We start from the raw sequence: 18341 nt of genomic DNA, 5'->3' as shown, positions 1-18341 counted from the left end.
TTATCCTTAAGCCGGCGCATGCCATTTCAACGGCCAGCGTCCAACGATAAATGGTGCCAGGCAGTGCGCGTTTGTTAGCCATGGAATCCATCACAGGCACAATAGTGGTCGATGTTTAGGAGGAGAGGCTCCTATAGTGCCTGCACACAGGTGTCATTTAATTAATTCTGAATAAAGTGCACCTCTTTCCTCACTGAGCACTGCACCTAGCAAATTTCTGAAAACTAGCCAACTGTGCGCGAACTTCGCTAGCAACACGAGCTCTTCAGCGCACGGTGGTGCTGATGGGCTTGCGGCTCTTGCGCCCCGCAGCTCGATCGGCAATGCACGACGCTCGGAACTGAAAGGTCGACGGTTCGATTACTTGCTTGGCTAGCATTGCGTTGTTTCCTTAGCTTTGTTACCTGATGATCAGTGATGAGCCATATGCTGGGACAAGATCTCGAAAGACTCCCGGTGCCCTGTGCTGTAACCTGGCTGACGAACAATACATCTGAGCATTTTACCGGCGTTGACTGGTTACGCCGCCTTTCCAGCTTAGAACTTGCGCAGTATGACAGCAACTGCCGTAACCTCATCGCCTTGCGCTAGCCCCTGCGAAGGAGTGCGAGGGTTGGACAGGCACAGTAAGGTGAACCAGCTGCAGAGGGCTGCAAGGGATGGGGAAGAGCGAAGGAAAGAAGTATGCGACGATCACGCGCTGGCCAGTACAGCAGCTAGAGGGTGCGGAAGGCGGAAGTAGCTTAGAGAAGTGTGAGCATGGAGGCGTGTGCATTTTAGCGTAAGGCGAAGGGAAAGGATGGCATGCGCTGGTTACGCAGTGATCACGTGACCGGCTGCTTGGGTGACGTCGGCGGAGTCGTAAGCAAACGCAGGAGGTAAAGAGGAGGGGAGTAGAGAGCTCTGCGCGCCGAGCTGCCATGCCTGTTGCGAGTCCTCCTCTCCTGAGCGTTGCTGGATGTCTGTGTGTTCACGTTTTCGCGCACGCTGCGCTGACAAATAGTATTTAGAAAAGACTAGTGTGGAGTAAATTAAGGATGTGTAGAATGTCACCAAAATGTATACTAAGCCACAGGCATGAACGGCTGCCAGCATAGAGACGTACAGAAGAGCAACATGGGCAGCGAGCTGCGTTTACAGCTAGTGACAGGTTGATCCGCTGCCTGAACTCCCTCCAATTTGTTTCTTTAATGGAGTCGATTTACTGTTATCGTTATTTACTCTACGTTCGTTTGCAACACGTAGATCTTTTAGACCTAAGTTGTGTTCAATTTAGTATTCCTAAATAGTTCTTTCTGTACATATCTCTGCTGTACCTATCTCCGGGCCTTGTCCCTCAAGCTTCTGGTGACTTGACAGGCCTATTTCTTACTGAAATTCAACTGAGGGTGCAGTAAAGTTCATTATTATTATTATTATTATTATTATTAGTAGTAGTAGTAGTAGTAGTAGTAGTAGTAGTAGTAGTAGTAGTAGTAGTAGTAGTAGTAGTAGCAGTAGTAGTATACTACTGGGAGTAATATTTATTGTAGGAGTAGTAGTATTACCCGCTGCAATTATCTCGCTCGGCGCAGAAAGCTGCTCGCTTTTTCAAGTAAAAAAATTTGCGACTGAGCGAAGAATATCGTGACTTTGAGCATGACGTCACGAGACCTAGTTCTATGATTTGACCGGCCGCGTGTGACGACACAACTGCAGTTTTTTTTCTCTCTTTTTGTTTTGGCTCTTATTTTTTACTCCCCGCTGTTCGTGAACCACTTCAAAAAGACTGGCCCAGGGCAATAAAATATTTCGTTTTCTCACTTGAAGTTTGCCTTATTTCCGCTCTTAACAGAGTCGTGTCTTTGATGACATATTTGACATCGCTGAAACGAAATCTATTGATCTGGGCTGTCTTTATATCGGAGTTTGTAGACTATACCGCTGCCTGCGAAAATTTCGCGCTGAAGAAACGTGACCGCCTCGAATTTCAAAGGCTGGTGAGCTGCTAAACATGTGCGCATGTAACACCCTAGCCAACTTCTCGAGTGGAGGTCTTATTCTTCTTGCCGTGGCAACTGTATCTCTGGCGGTGTCTTTTAGCTGTCTTGTAGCTGGCGGCCGCTTTCAGCTTCTGGGAAACAAAGCGAACGAGCAAAATGCATTCTTTCAATGGACCTTGCCATGGCTTCCCATTAACTATGCAGCGGAAGCAGACAATGATCAGTCAAAAGAAAAAAAAACGTATTCTATTCCAAAAACTTTCGCTTGTTTTTCAAGGCCTCACCCACTTCATTTGCTTAGGCTTTCATGCAAAAAGGTGCAAGACAGTCATATGCTCTATATGTTTAAAACCGGCTCTCCAGGACATGCGTCGCCTCTTATTCCTTTACTGTGTGCGCATTGTTAACCTATTGGTCCTGGAGTTAAAAGCACACGAAGACGGAGCAGCAGTGGGCGGAAGGTAGCCAGTATTCCCTCTTCATTTTTCCATGTGTATGCATGTGCATGTGCGTGTTTTGAGGAGCCCGTTTTCGTAAAAAGCTGAAAAAAGTCACATAATCCAAATTGCATGCCCCGTGCTTGTCGTTTTATGTGTTCCCGGCACTGGGAGCTTGAATCTTTTTCGCGCGAAAGTTCGCTTTCTCTCTGAGCCTGTACAGCTCCTTAATAATGTGAAAAAACAAAACTGAACTATACTGACTTTGCTCGTAGGCCGCGGGGAAGACGTAAGATCGTTTCGTTTGTGCATGCCGGCTGTGTCAGCATGAGCAGAATTGGTCAATCTTCAAGAGAGCCTCCCTTATACTGTACTCGATCTCTAGCGCGCGGTCTTTCGTGTTATGTTGACGTAGGAGGTTGTAGCCGTGAAGGTGTGGGCAACCAGATGACAAGCGCAGTACAAGTACGTACAAACTGCAGCTCATGCTCCCTCTGACAATTAGCACGCACGAAGGCCAGGGAATCCAGGTGAGGCCAGGGAATCGGGGACAGAATTCTCAGGGCCATTTGTGCTTTGAGCAATGTATGATTGGCGGCCACTTCGTAACGCCATGCTATCAGGAGTGCCGATGTGGCGAGCACGAACCACTCACGTCTCGTTCTTGCGGGTGAAGTACTTTCACAGTTCAGCCCATTTTACTGCTCATAAATTTAAATTCAGAAACAGAGCATAAGCATGGCACAGCTGAGGTCGCAACATTCCTTGTTTGGCTGTTCCTGTTCGCCCCCACAAAGGATTCAGTGCGTTCGTTTGCATGCGCTTGGACAGTTCGAAGTATTGATCGGCAAAAGCAGACGTTCAAGAGAGCTGCAGCGGGGAGCATTAAGATCCCTGGGACAACTCAACGCTATTGTCAGCCGTGAAGTCCACGGCGCGACGAATGCCTGTCCCAGTGATGTGTGTCCTGAGGCAGCTGCTGGTAACATGCGAATTTCCTAATCTCGCCGCCCCACTTGATTCTCTGTTGTACCGAACTCGGGATTTTGCCTCCTGTGCGATCTGCAAGTCTGGCAAACCGCGTTATATCTGCGCCTTGCATGACGGGCCATATTCTCACTTCTTCCTCATGAATCCGCCTAGAATATCACTATCACGTATGATGCTATTTAGCTCACTGATCCATGCTGATCGTTTTCTATAGCTTAATGTTACACCTGTACCACATTCTTTTCTGTTACAGTGAGCTTATTACTTGCTCATAACTGTTGCCAATTAAAGCTTCCGGACTTTTTGCAGAGATGGTTTTAAATAAATGGACGATGACAATTTCGTCTCTTTTTTGTTGTGAGTAAATGAGTTTCATGGCTTTGTGGACATGCGATCGTCTATAAAGGGCGCTTACACTGCTAAGAAATTTGGGCTTATAAAGTCAGAATATATTTTTTTCCGTCATCCTTGTGAAGTTATGGTGACGTCGAGGGTCCCGGGTTTGCTTTAACTTTCTACTTTTAAATTCTTTTTCTCATTTGAGCGATAAAAGTGCACTGTTGGTTACGGAATAAAAGTTACCTTAAGATTCAGGCGCATAATACTTCGCTTTTTTTATGTTCACCAACAACTGAAAAGATATCCGCTGACATCGCCACAGGTTAGCTGTAAAAACCTTGTAACTTTCTCGGAAGTTGCCTGTTTTTGCGGTGCCTCTCTGTCACTTCTGGCTCTTTGCGAGCTGGTAAGAGCCCGTTTTCAGTACAGGTAGCTTATTTGTCTCTAAAAAGGAGTAATACATTGGCCTATAGGTAAACTTAAACTTGTCTTTAGTGGCCTTTTAATCTCCCTTGCAGTTCTTAAAAAAGTCATACATGGAAATTCTGCTTACAAGTGAGTTTAGCCCAGCAACCTCGCTAAACAAGCGCTGGTCAGTGCACAAGGTTTCCGTAAAACATGGCTTACCGTGGGCGGCCCATCATAGAGATTCGGATGATCAATAATGACGATTCACAGTGGGATACGAATGGATGAGGGCGTTGAACCTATCCAGGGCAGGGCCTGACCTAGACTTCCGCTGAGAATGGCCGCGAACTCAGACTCATGGCCTATCACAGCGGCTGACTTTGACCGCAAGCTAAATCCGGACGTTGCCTCACTTGAAGAACCTTTCATCGCCATCGGCTCAGCGTTTCCTTTCCACGGGCGTTTTTGCCTTTGTGCGTGAAAACGCAGCTTCGAAGGACCTTGGCCTCCTAAAGCGCACAGCCAAGTAGGGCAGCGGCGGCCTTGCATTGCGTAGCTTACGTCAGGATAAAGGCCAAGGGGTTGGGAGCCGCTCTCTCCCGGTTAACCGCCGTCTGCTCTCACTCCATTAGTCAACCAGGGGGGTGCTTATCCGTCGAGTATCTGGCCCATTTCTGCTCGACGATCACGCTTTCGATCGGGCTGCTCGAGCGATGCCCGGCGATATCCAACACGCGTCTTGTTCGGTCTGAACGTCGTCCAAGTAGGCTGCGACCTATTTGGCACGGAGACTCGTTCTTCCATTCTTTCTTCTGCTTCTTCTTCCGGTCTGCTGTTTGGCAGTGCAGCGGCTTTACATTCGCGCCCTCCGATTCTTGTCGCCCGTGTACAGGCGCTTTCCGTAAATCTGCAAGCTCGATTTTTTTGCGCCGGGATCAGGGAGATCTTTGGGCGCCAGCTGTGGCTTCAAGAACATCCTTAGTTCCCGCTAGAGAGTTGCCTTTCGGAGCTGGCGAATCGCGGCCTATAATTAACTGTTCCGAGTGGCCCGCAAGGCGCGGAGACAAAATTTAAATTTGATACCTGCAGCTAACGAAGCATTCAATGCAAGCCAAAACTGGGTAAAATGCGAGTAACTGAAGCACTCATTTCCTAAAATGAACGGGCAGTGCGCGCTTGGTGGCTAACTGTGGGCGACGACCTTTTGTAGGATGGATGGATGGAAACAAATTTTATTAGAAAAAAAGGAAAGAAAAAATCTACCAGGGTGGTCTCCTACAGGTCCAGGAGTGGTGGTGGTAAACTTTAGTGAATATTGAGCCATATCTAAACTATTCTTGGGTTGGCTCTTGGTCGCGTGAAGTGGCCGGCAGTCGGTGACGCCCGGCGACTTCCAAAGTCCAGCCCACCAGCTGCTTTTGGACAGCTGGGTCGGAGCTGGACACCGCGACCTCCCATCGCTCGAAGTCAGTGAGTTGCCACTCTGATGGCGGCTGGAACTCAGAGCATATGTGGAGTAGGTGATGGAAATCAGCTCTTGGGGCTCCGCATAGGGTACACTCTGGAGAGAGCAGCCTTGGGTGCATTAGTGCTAAAAGGGCGGGGGAGAGAAGAGTGCGAGATTGTAGCTGGCGCCGCGTCACCTGCTCTAATTTAGTGAGTGACTTGTGAGGCGGAGGATAGCGAGGTCGTTGCTCTCTGTAGTGGAGTGAAATCTCGTGGTATGTGATCATTCGGTCACGGGCGCCCCCTGGCTCGGCGGCTTGCCCTGCGCGGTTGACGTACGCTCGAACGGTGTCATGGGCGGCTTCGTTGCCTGGATGGCCCGCATGCGCGGGGACCCATATGAGTTGAAGGGGCCTAGTGGGGGTCTGAAAGGAGTTGAGAATTTTATGGGCGACGGCATGCGTCCGCCCTTGTGCAAAGTTTCTGATCGCGGTTTTTAGTCACTAAATAAGAGTGTGGCAGTGGTGGAGGAGATCGCAAGGGCAATTGCAGCTTCTTCGGCTTCCAGCGAGGTGTGCGTTAGGATCGATGCAGCTGCTAGAGGGGAAAGATTGTGGCCGATTTCGGAAATGCCAAAAGCCGGCTGAGGGGTGTATGCCGCGGCATCTACGTAGACAGCCTCCGTGTGTTGGTTATAATGTTTGTGTAGTGCCTGGGCTCTTGCTGCGCGTCGAGCTTGGTGGTGGACTGAGTGCATGTTTTTTGAGAGTGGATGCACTGTTAGAAGATTTTGGCGTGGCCCCGGGGGTGAGGTATGTAGGCCGGAGAGTGTTGGTTGGGTTAAGACCTAGGTTTTTAATGATGCTGCAGCCTGTAGGGGTAGAGGATAGACGTTCAAGTTGTGCCGTCCGGTGAGCTTCTGTAAGCTCGGCTAGTGCGCTATATATGCCCATGAGTAAGAGCCGTTCGTTGGAGGTGTGTCGAGGGAGGTTGAGTACGGGGTCCATGGGCTTGTGTCTCACATAAGGCCCGATCCACCAGCCATTTTTGGACGGCGGGCTGAGCGGTCCGTAAAGCAGCCTCCCGGGAAGAATGAGTGGGATTGGGGGTGGGGGGGTACTGCCTGTGGGGAAGGACATTCCCAAAGGTAGTGAAACAGTGTAAAGTGAATAAGTGTAATTAGTATCCCTGAGAGTAATGGTTAGTTATTTGACGGAGTAATGGCCATGGCAGCAAAGTTACTCCGAAATCACTGAACCCTGCGAGAAAAAATGGTTTTGAGGAAACGAAATGGAGCAGTAATTTTCTCACATATCTCGTGGACGCCCGAACCGCGCCTTAAGGAAGGGATAAAGGAGGGAGTGAAAGAAGAAAGAGGTGCTGTAGTGGAGGCCTGCGGAATAATTTAGACCACCTGGGGATCTTTATCGTGCACTGATATCGCACAGCACACGGGCGCCTTTTGCGTTTCGCCTCCACCGAAACGCGGCCGCGACTGTCGGGTTCGAACCCGGGTACTTCTTAATGTAGTCTATCTTTGGCGCATGCCTCTATAAATAAATATGCACACAGGGTATACTGGGTTCGAAGGTAGCTTTTCAGATCGGAGAAGGAGGGATAGAGCGGGCCATTAGTGACACCATTTCTACTTGAGCCCGCATTTGTTTCTTCGTTTACACTAAGGGTCGTCAGCCTGGAGGCGTCGCCTGAAACGCCCCCTCTCTTGGTGGCGATTGGCGGCGGGAGGGCGAGAAATACGTCAGCGGCGACGTCATTTTTGTGACCTACATGGCAGGCACAGTCACCTTGTTTGCTGGTAGCAAGAGTGACTTTAACCTTAGTTTTTTTTTTAATGTGTTTTAACTAGGTCAGGATCGGAAACCGCTCGGAGAGGTTGTTACTTTGGAAGTGCTTTTCGTGCGAAAGAGTCACCGCGGCGGAGCCTCTGGGGATACTTTACCTGCGGCAGTTTTTCACTGTCGGGTGTCAGTGCACACCGTGCGATATGGACAGCTATGCACAGCTCAGTTCTACTCGTTTCGTGCACGAGGTTTTCGGTGAGTGGCTCCTCCGTGGAGAGTGCGCGGAGGTTCCTTGGAAGCGGTTTCCGGCCATTTGAAGACCCATCGGGAACGTATACACTATCTGCGACTGCATGGATATGTGGAGTGTATGACGATTCACATCGATGCATTTACAGCCCGCTTAAGAGCAGCCCTTACAAAAATTTCTTTATACGGTCTATAGACTATGTATTGATTTCTGTCTATGAAGTCTATAGACTCGCTATAGACAGACCCTAGAGAACAGTCTATAGGCAATACAAATTCTATAGAAAGTTTATAGACGATGTAAAGACTTATGGCCATACACTTTTAGTAGACTTTTGTCTATATACAGTCTGTAGACAATGAGTAGACAAAAAGAAATATCTATGGGAGGGCAGTACAGTCTATAAGAAGTCTATAGACTGTCTATAGACCATTTTTGTAAGGGATGGCTGCTTAGGCCTTCGTTTCGCTCTGCCGGAAGTGCTTGCGCATGACAATGGGATCACAGGGGCGATTCATAGGGAAACCGGGATGTGCTTTACAATGCAACGCTCTTCATTTCGACACCCGGACTTTATATAAGGAACGGGGAACACTCGAAGAATGTGTGGGAAATTTTATGGCTGAACGGTCGATAAAGTCGGCATTGAAAATAACTTGTTCCTCGTGGCTACGTTGATCGTATGCCAAGCCCAATGTCGCTGGATCGAATCGCGATTGACGGCCGCATTTCGATGGAGGCGAACTGCAAACACGACGGTACGCTGTGCAATGTCAGTTGTAAAAATTCATCCGGAAACCTCCACTACGGCGTCTCTCACAGCCTGTGTACAGCTTTGGGACGTTAAAAATCACGTACTGTGTCATACTAATACTTAATATTTTTGCTTTCGTATGTGTAGTGTACTGTTTTATTCAACGACTGAGTGGGCAAATGACAGCGCAAAGAGGTTGTGTGTTGAATTTCAGACGAATTTCGCTCACGGAATAGAAAACAGTGAACCAGTGGCTGTTGGGCTAAGCGGCACCAAGAAGCCAACTTATTGAAAAATTAATGATGCAATCTATTTCTATTGATTCTAACAAAGCTCAATGAAGTTATAACGTCAATTTCTCAAGAAAAAAAAAACTCGTCGGGAAGAGCTTAGGTGCCTTTTTCGTAATTACAGTCGCAACCTGTTAAAGAAGTTTTTCAGACCATAGCATACTCTTGTGCAATGGGATTAATTGTCCTAACATTTCTCGACCTGGACTGCAGGTCTGAATGGGAAGAATCATTACAAGATACGCAAGATACCATGGTCCCAATACGTGCCGAATTCAGTCGGTAAACTACTATACGATAAGGAATCTGGGCTAGTGGTGTCAGTTTTAGACGGCATGTTGAGAATGGCATATAATTGCTTCTGGTTTTGGCACTCAGATGTCATGAAATGCAATTGACATAAGCGCTGGATCTCGTCCATTCTTCTGTCCGTCTAGCGCTTGCAGGCTGCTGCCTTGACAACTCGTCGTTCGGCCTCAGTAAGTCTCGTCTTGGCGTACGACGCCGTATTGGTCATCAGCCTTGCAGTTGTGTGCGTGCCACAAAACTCTGTGTTCTCGCCCTCCCAGATCACCTGATAAAGCTTCCGACCAATGAGAGCAGAGCGTTATGGTGTTGACCTGCTGTCCGATAACAATGCGTGGTCCTGGCGCCTTAAATGGCACGGCAGTCGTCACATGTCATTTTCACACATGATATATATCGGGCGTTTCAGGAATACTTTCAGTAATTCTCAAAAAAACTTTCCTCGAGGTAAACATATGGCTTCTTCAGCATAGTATTACCAGTGTCGGCGGACATCATAAAACTGGTGAATCGTCTTTGATAATCTGGTTAACTAATTTTTAATAATTAACTTTTTAACTAGTAGGGTTAGGCACTCAGTTGTAATTAGAGATTTGTAGCCGGTTATTAGTAATAGCCACATCAGCTTTTAGAATTCCGAAAACCCGATTATCCTTGGCGCTGGGGCTCGACAAAATTTGGCTTTTTTGACCAGTTACGTGCGCTGGAGAGGTTGCTTTTCCTACATGCTTTTCGAAACCGCATGCATTTTGGCACCATGTAGCCAAATTTTGTTGTGCCACAGCGCCGAGGTTAATCGCGTTTTCGAAATTCTTAAAACGGATATGGCTATTACTAACGACCGGCTACAGATCTCTATTTACAACTAAGCGCCGAACTCTACTAGTTCAAAGGTTGATTATTAAAAATTAGTTAACAACCGGTTTTCTGGCGTCCGCCAACACTGGTAATACTATGCTGAAAAAGCCATATGTTTGCCTAAAAAAAAACCTATTTTTGAGAATTACTGAAAGTCTTCTCTGAAACACCTGGTATATTACAACTCTTCTGCGCAGAGCAGCGAGCTTGCTATATAGATACCCTGTGACATTAGGCAGTAATTAATGGTCCTATGCTTCTTACGGAGTTCCCAAGTAATTTGTCTCACTATTTACAATAACTAAGTTGCCCAGTTCACAGAAGTCTAGCATTAATTCCCCTTTAAAATCTTTGTATCCATCGAGATCCCCAATGTGGCCATTGACGGCACCGTCTCCAAACGGTTTTATATCGTCATTGGGACACTTACCTAGATTCTTGTTCTCTTGCCTGCATTTGTCCCTTGGCCCTAAATAAACATACCCTTAGCCATACAGCAGACAAAGGATTGCAAAAGGTGCGGCGAGCCAACAGAAGCCAACATTCGGGAGCCAACAGTCACCGCAACCAAGGAGCATAGGGGATTACTTTTTTTAACTTGTGTTTTTCATCAATGGAAGATTAATAAAGGCTGCAGAAAAATCAACCACAAGCCGCCGGTGGTATCCGAACCCACGACCTTCGAATTTCGCGTCCGGTGCTCTACCAACTGAGCTACGGCGACGGCTGTCCAATCTTCTGCTTTCGGAGGTATTTACGTGTAGTGTAACCGAACCCTGAGAGTTCTCACTCATCCTCAGCGGCGGACGTAGTGCGTCATGTATTACCGCGGGTTCCACGTAGGGACGTGATCGACTGGTGAGGGCGCAAGCTGTGCGATAAGCCTTTTATGCTACCTATGGCGTCAAGACTGCCAGATTCTTGGCTGTCGTTAAACTATTCAGCAGGCTAAGGAATACCTAACTATTAACGGACACGGCTAACTGCGTACTCGCCTCACTTGTTACATGGCCATCATTTAACTAATTAAAAATAAGTACAGAGAAAGCAAGCGGTATTCTTTATTCCTGACACTGTGATCGAGCAAGTGGACACCTTCAAGTCATTGGGTGTAACGTTCAGAACTACAATGACATGCATGAGATGTGTATGCTAACAATTTTTCTTCAGCACTTTCCATAAATGTCGTAATTACTTCGCGTAACAGGCGTATTGTAACCACCAAAACTAAGATTATCTTGCATTATGAATTTTTTGCAAAAGGAGATGCTCCGCGCGATTGTCAATGGGTCGTATTATTCGTCCAGTATGTATGTTTACTTGCAATATAACACTGCACCTGCAAGCAAATTATTTGAATATAGATTTGCATGTTTCTATAAAAAGTAACTCGAAAAAGTTTTTCATTTCTTTCCTCAATTGCTCAACTTACATGTCGCCACTCATCATACGACATCAGAAAACACAATTATTTTATTGTTCAAATGTTTAGGGGAATCTTCCAAGGAGGAGTAAATTTGTAATAAGGGACCAAAATCCTAATTAGCTCTATATACCATTTACCATATCATATAACACACAGCATATATACCATACGGCCTCTATTTTCCGTTCTTTGCGCCATTTTGCAATTTATCTCAGCACCGTAGGCGTTGGATGAGATAATGTCTTTCGATAATCAATCCAGTGAAGACAGTTACTGTAATGCCAGAAGCGATGAACATTTACAGACGAACGGAGAGATTGGCTTGCAATGCCGCGCCTGCCGACATGAAATATCGAATGCGTCGGTCAAATGCTTGAATTCGGATCGAAGTGAATGTCGAATAGAAACCAATTCGATCAGCATATCGAATATTTAAAACATTCGTCCATCCTTAACTCTCGGTGATCAAGCAGGCAGCAATTTTCTCTTCTCCTTTCGCAGTTCGTAAATCAATTTTTAAGCACCCAATAATCCTAAGGACCGCTGCTTTTCGCATTGGCCGTGTTTTCTCCAGTTCGTGCGGAAAATGTGAAATCGGGGCCGCCGGATTCGCATGGAGTTCTTTAACACTTTCACAATTCGCACGTTTAGCACATAATAATAATAATAATTGGTTTTTGGGGTAAAGGAAATGGCGCAGTATCTGTCTCATATATCGTTGGACACCTGAACCACGCCGTAAGGGAAGAGATAAAGGAGGGAGTGAAAGAAGAAAGGATAATAGGTTCCGTAGTGGAGGGCTCCGGAATCATTTCGACCACCTGGGTCGCTCCGTCGAAATGGGGTCGCCGAAGCCGAGATTCGATCCTACGACATTGGACTGCAGCCGAACGCGACGACTCCGTGCAGTCCCAGTTGCCACAAAGGCATTTGTTCTTGGCAGCAGTATACTGTTATTCGCGTCGCTATCCTCGATACTAGCTGCCGGTCCATGCCGCGGTTTCAGTCTCTCCAGCTTGCTGAGTGAGCGGACTTACAAAATACACCCGAGGCTACAACGCGACGACCAGCTCCTCAATCATACGCAGGCGGCAAAATGCTTGTTGGCAGGTAATTAACCATGCACGCCTTACTAAAACCGTGCAACGATGGGGGAGCCGTCATCAGCTAATGAGGCTCCGCAGAGCAGCTCGTGTGTGTGAGAACGGCTCCCTTTTGGCTAGCGTAGTGTCAGTTGTATTGGTACACCTGTTATTTGCCTCGTGTGAGCGCTGGACAATCACGAATCGTTCTTTCACGAACTGTTTTGCGAATTCAGTTCCACGTATAGCTACAGTGTGCTATGGGTACCGTAGCACTGCATGATATTCTAGCGAGGCAAAGCGCAATTGCGGACGTAATTGGGAAGTGCTTTATTAAACAGGCCAGCCACCTGATAGTTGATTTGTTTCTTTTTGTTCCTTCGTGACGTTGACGCGATGCATATCTGCGCGCGGATCGCACAGGAGATAAACGCGCTCTGGCACGTGCTCACTTCCCTACATTAGCGTACGCAAGAAAAAAACAAAGAAACGTTGCCAGCCACCGCGTGATGCTCGGTGCGGGGGAAAAGGCAAATGTGGATCAAGGTGGGGCGGATCTCCCTGGCGCTCTAAACATCGCTGGCTCGCATATGAGTCGGCAGCGAGCGCTGCGGGAGCTCTTTTCTTGGCAACATTACAAACACCGGCGTAACTCCAGCTACCCCCCCCCCCCCCCCCGCCCGCCTTCCCGTCCACCCCTTCGCGGCCTTCACGAATGGTGATGTTTTTACTGTGCTGCCTTGTCTTGTACTGAAAAGGGGGTCAGGGACACCTTCAAAAGCCAAGTTTGTCTAAAGGGGAAAACAAGAAATTGGCACTAAAATTCCAGAAGAGCGAAACTACGAGCTACGTTGAAAGCGGGCCCTTTCTTGTATACTGGTTTACTTCCAGCTGCTGAGATTTATGCCGGAAATTCCTGCAGCATCAAGATAAGGCCCGTGGCTAACGTTGACCCCTTAGGTTTTGATCAGTGACAGCACAGGAAGATGTACCGGCTGCGCATGCAGCGTGCGTTTCAGCAGTACGAACACCAGCAAGTGCTTCGCGTTGCCAGACTCACAGTGCACCCAAGCGTTTTTTTTTGTTTACTTTATAAGCTTATTGTTCTATTATGGTTCCTTTGCTTGCTTTTCAGAAGCTGGGATTACAGGACATGTTTGAATCGGAAAGTTCTAGAGAGTTGAGAGAAGCGCCAAAAATCGATTTCCGCAGCAGCTGTCGCTACACAGGTATGGACCTCCTTCACCCCGCGACGTCACAAAGATGCGGTGGCGCTGATGTTAGCAGCGACTTTCGCATGGTAGGCAAAACAGGTTCCGCTTGCCCGTGCCTACCGCAGCTGCCGCAGCTACCGGCGGCTGCTTCAAGCCTGTGCACTGCAGAAGCAGCATGTATTGACCAGCTGCGTCACTGCTGGATCCGCGTAGTAGCATAAAAATATTAAATTAGCCTCGATAGGTTTCTCGCGCATAAATGCCGCATTCGGAAACTGGCTAACAGGCATTGGGCCACGGTAGTAAAACGCGAAGTCTGGGAGTCGATAGGCACTGACACTCAATGCACTTAATAGCATGCAAGTTACTGCGTTCATTCACCTGAACTTCAGGATAGTAGGCTGATAATTGCTCAAGGAAAAAAAAAGACATATGCAGCTGCACACGTACTTATCACCTTGAGCCGGAGTGCACGGGGCGCCGACAGGTTCACTCGCCCCCAAGGAATGCGTTCTTTTGTTAATAGCACAGCATGTTTTAATGGCGCGTTTTATGACATTTAATATTTGCTTGAAACTATTTCTTGATATGACGACGTAATAATTTCATTCGAGTAGAAAGAAGTCTGGTAAGTTGTGTCAATCTTGCGCGGTCGCGTTGGTGTGCTTAGAATAGCGTACCTTAAGTGTGCTAAACGCCATATGCTTTTTCATTGCATCATGCATGTGTCATGTTCCATGAGGTAGTACATGATCGCGAAGCTTGTTTGGAACGAAGCAGCCGCAGGCGTGCTACTAACAGACACGTGGCGAGATTGAGAGGGGACGCGGCAATGAAAAGTGTTTTCGTTATTCATGCATGCGATATGTAACTAAACTTGGTGCAAATATGAAATTCCTACGCTAGTTTCAGTAATTCCTTTTATTTATAGCTATACCTGGTGCAGTTCTGGGTAATTATAATTAACACCGTCGTCAAGTCCCCCCAAGGTCTCAAATAATTGACTAGATAGTGCGCAGTTTTTTTATGCCAGCATGTACATAAAGCCCTGTTCTGTACGATGACGCGATTAGTTCTTTTTCTATATGATCAGTACTTATGCATGCATAGTTACATGAAAACGTTTCTTACAAGAAATAACTAACACAGTACTGCACGTGTAGGGAAAAAAATCGAGAGATTTACTACGCTCCTCAACGTCTCAGCAATAATTTGCGACAAATGGAATCATTTGATTTTCATGCGAATTAAGAAGGTAAGTGATTGATCCAGTCGCAGAAAATGTGAGAGGTCACAAAACGAACCTTAAAGTTTATTTCCTCGTTTATGACATCTTCGCTATCGCTTTGGTCAAAGAAATGCGGCACTGAAATAAAAAAAATTACCTCACAATTTTTGACGACCACACTTCTTAAAAGTGTAAATCATAAATTTGTACTCAATATTTTGCTATAATTTTTCGTCACGAAACCAGACTTCAGGGCTAGGAAAGAAAATAATTCTAGAAATCAAAAATTTTCAACAAATCGACCAGCTTAACAAGAGGACAAGTCGGCCTGGCTGGTGCGTGGTCATGCGGCTAAAAACAGCGCTAAGCGAGACAGGAGATCAGGGACACGACGCTGTCCCCACTTTTCGCACAGCGCGACACGTACGTATGTCAGCAGACGATGAGCGCATGTCTGCTCCGACGAAACAAGGCCAGCACTTCCCCTCACTATTGTCCCGAAGTAAAATCATTCCGGCTAGTGCAGAGTGTCAAAACTTGTTTTATTCAATGCCTAGCGCATAAATAAACGGCAGGAACGCTTTCTACATGTTTACTACTAACCATATATACAATACAGTGGCAAACTATTTCTCTTTATAGGCCGCACGTGGCCAACGCGAGCTCGTGTACTTCAACAAATTACTAAGTTGGAAGCATCGACCATTGCTATGATTCGCAGAAACTGGAAACGCGCCTACAAGCCTTGAAAACCCGCGCTCAACACCTATCCGCGACGCCACTCCCCGACCTTTTGCCTACCACGAGCTAGCGCGCGTTGTTCTCAACGTTTGTCTGTTGTTGTTTTTTTAGCCAAAAAAGAAGCTCCTGGTACGAAAACGGCACCGTTCGGAGTTGCCGGTTACGCTGTCCAGCTTACTAATTGAAAGTTTTCTTGAGTCAATCAGTGGATAAAGATGGAAATAATTAAACTGACCTAATAATAGTTAAATGATAAATTAAATCAAGTGCACAAGCTCAAGGGCAATAGCCGTATTGTTCTGCAGAACTTGCATTAATATTACGTAAAACAATTTCAATATTCGTGTCAAGTGCTCGCAGAGTCATAAAAGGGCGAATATGAGAACGTACATACATGACATGAATAAAGTTAATAAAGGTCGCCTCCCAAACTCGGATAACTGTTCGCGGTTTCCATTTATACGTAATATCACTTTGCACCGGCGCCGATGCAAGGCAATGGGCGTGTACGTCGCTGATGCTGTGTCAATTCGAACCCTTGGAATTCGAAGTGTTAAAATTCCCGGTTATCGTGATGATACTCAGCTTGCTTTCTGCAGCGTACGATTTAGCATTCATCTGTTCCTAAAGGTTTAAAAATGTATTTTGTAGCATCGTTGCGGTGAAGCATGGTGCGGCGCCTTTCAGTTGCATTGACATTGATGAACTAAACACTCAGTTTCTTTCGTAACCGACGCTTTGCTGGAGATTCATCCTCAGAGCCATGCGGCAGCGTGGTGGGGGAAAAACAAAAAAAAAACATGCACTATAGAGACTCACTCATCAATGATGCGAATGATGGTCCTATGCGGCTTTGGCTGTTTTGATTGCGTTACGTCGCACAGGCACTTCAGAGACGTGTCACGTGCTTGGGAAGCGTGAGCGCAGTCGTCTGAAGGAGCGATGGCTTGCAGACTTGCTTTCGCATCTTTTACGCTTCCCTTATAAGTCCTCACAAGCAGGCTATGCCTGTAGTTGCCGCGCTATGAGGAAGTTAGTTATGAAAGCATAGAAACAGACGACAGTGCAACCACGACTGACATCGGCTGTTTGCACAAAAAAAAAAAACGGCGACACACCTCCGTAGCAGCAGCAGTAGCCGCCGCCACCGCTGCTGCTCCGCGGTCTATGAGAGGATACCGGCAGCCAATCGCGGCATCGAACACTGATACCAGAGCAGAGGGTGATTGCAAAACGGCACGTGCTAACCTCGAAACAGTTGAGGGTTGTCTTGGCTGCCTATTTTTTATTCAAGGAAGAAATCCGTCTTTCGTCGCCGTACTCTTCCCGGCAGTTATCCAGTAGCCTATGGGGTCCTCAAAAGGCGTCTGCTAACGGCCCACTGAGCAAGAAATGGTTAGAACGATATCATCTTTGAAAACAAGTGGGTTATGACGTGGCAGTAGATTGCGACTGAGATATGTATATAGGCACTGGATCAAAATATCTCAAAGGTTGCCGTCTGCGATCGGTACAAGATAATTTAAGATGCGCGTCCAGGAAACGTTACGAGTGCAGTCTGTTCATATACGAGTATCGGGCAGCCTTCTGCGCAGGTTGAAGGCTGTTTTGTTTGTGACACGAACGCCGAAGTGTAGCGCTTGAGGAATTGTGAGTGCAGAGGTGCACCAAAGGCCCTCATTTTCGCCTTTCCTCCCTCACCCCCGCCAGTAAATCCTTGGTGCACCCTCACCCTCATTTTGCAAACTTCTCTGGCCTTCCCTCGCACTCACCCTTAGGATCAGCAGTTTAACATTCAACTTGTTCTTCCTCATTGGCGATATATGCCGATGTTACTATGTCGCACAAGGCACGAACAGTTGTACAGTGCGTCCGTTTTCGACTGTGTCCGGCCGCTTGGATCCTTTAGGCTTAGAACACTGAAGTTCCCAGTAGCCAGAAATGGACACAAGTAATAACAGGTACTGTGCGCAACAGCCAGGTAAGTCTGGTACTTACTCCTGCAGCGACTAAAATGAACTTTGCCGTGAGAATCGGGGTTGTGAAAAGCGCAGAAATCTCACAACGCCCTAAGGAGCCAATCAGAGGTGAGTGCCATGCATGAGAATGGCAGCCAGAAAATCCTTCCAGATGCCAGTAGAAGAGACACTGCCGTCATTAATTGGGCCAACTAGCTGCCCTCCGATGCGCACTAAGTTCGTAGGGGGCGGCGCGAAAAACTATACTCCACAGCACACACACAAGAGGGAAATTCAGGCCGTTGACCGGTCAGCCGCTGACCGAAGGCACACAGCGCACACAGCACACTGGACAACTAAACTCGTTACACTGAATCAAGCTGCAGCAAAAGCCGCCGCGATGGCTCAGTTGTTACTGCGCTCAGCTGCTGATCCGAAAGAACTTTTTAACTATTACTGTTAGGCGCCTTAATTATTGAGAAGCGTGTAGCCCACCGTAAGCAATATCAATATCAGTTTTTAGAGTTTCGAAAACGCGGTTGCCCTCGGCGCTGTGGCCCAACAAATTCTGGCTACATCGCATCAAAATACATGCGCTTTCGAGAAGCTTGCACGCAGGCAAAGCAACCTCTCCAAAGCACGTGACTCGTCGAAATAGCCAAAATTTATTTGGCCACAGCGCCAAGGGTAACCGCGTTTCCCAAATTCTAAAAACTGATCAGGATATTAATTACGGTGGACTCATCATCAGCCTGACTACGCCCCCTGCATGGTAAAGGTCTCTCTCATGCCTCTTCAATTAACCATGTCCTTTGCCAGCTGCGGCCACC

The 18341-nt window shown here is 47.2% G+C and overlaps 1 protein-coding gene across 7 annotated transcripts in view; it reads left to right on the top strand.

The window, feature by feature from the left end:
- The first annotated feature begins 5267 nt into the window (after window positions 1-5267).
- Window positions 5268-18341, top strand: part of LOC144136432 (cytochrome P450 3A24-like) — a 33064-nt gene continuing 19990 nt past the window's right edge. For 2 of the 7 annotated variants that reach the window (XM_077668741.1, XM_077668742.1), the window contains exons 1-2: window positions 7506-7659; window positions 13506-13599. Coding sequence is in view for 2 of the 7 variants with exons in the window: in XM_077668738.1 (XP_077524864.1) it covers window positions 7608-7659 (52 nt within the window). In the remaining 5 variants the exon portion in view is untranslated. Of the gene's footprint in view, window positions 5285-7478; window positions 7660-13505; window positions 13600-16715; window positions 17535-18341 lie in introns of those variants that run through there. The other 5 variants (XM_077668745.1, XM_077668738.1, XM_077668744.1 and 2 more) reach the window with 5 other exon arrangements.

The sequence above is a fragment of the Amblyomma americanum genome, chromosome 6 (assembly GCF_052857255.1).
Source record: "Amblyomma americanum isolate KBUSLIRL-KWMA chromosome 6, ASM5285725v1, whole genome shotgun sequence".
In the NCBI taxonomy this organism is placed as follows: domain Eukaryota; kingdom Metazoa; phylum Arthropoda; class Arachnida; order Ixodida; family Ixodidae; genus Amblyomma; species Amblyomma americanum.
The sequence above is the reverse complement of the archived record's forward strand: the minus strand, read 5'-3'. Positions and strand labels throughout refer to the sequence as shown.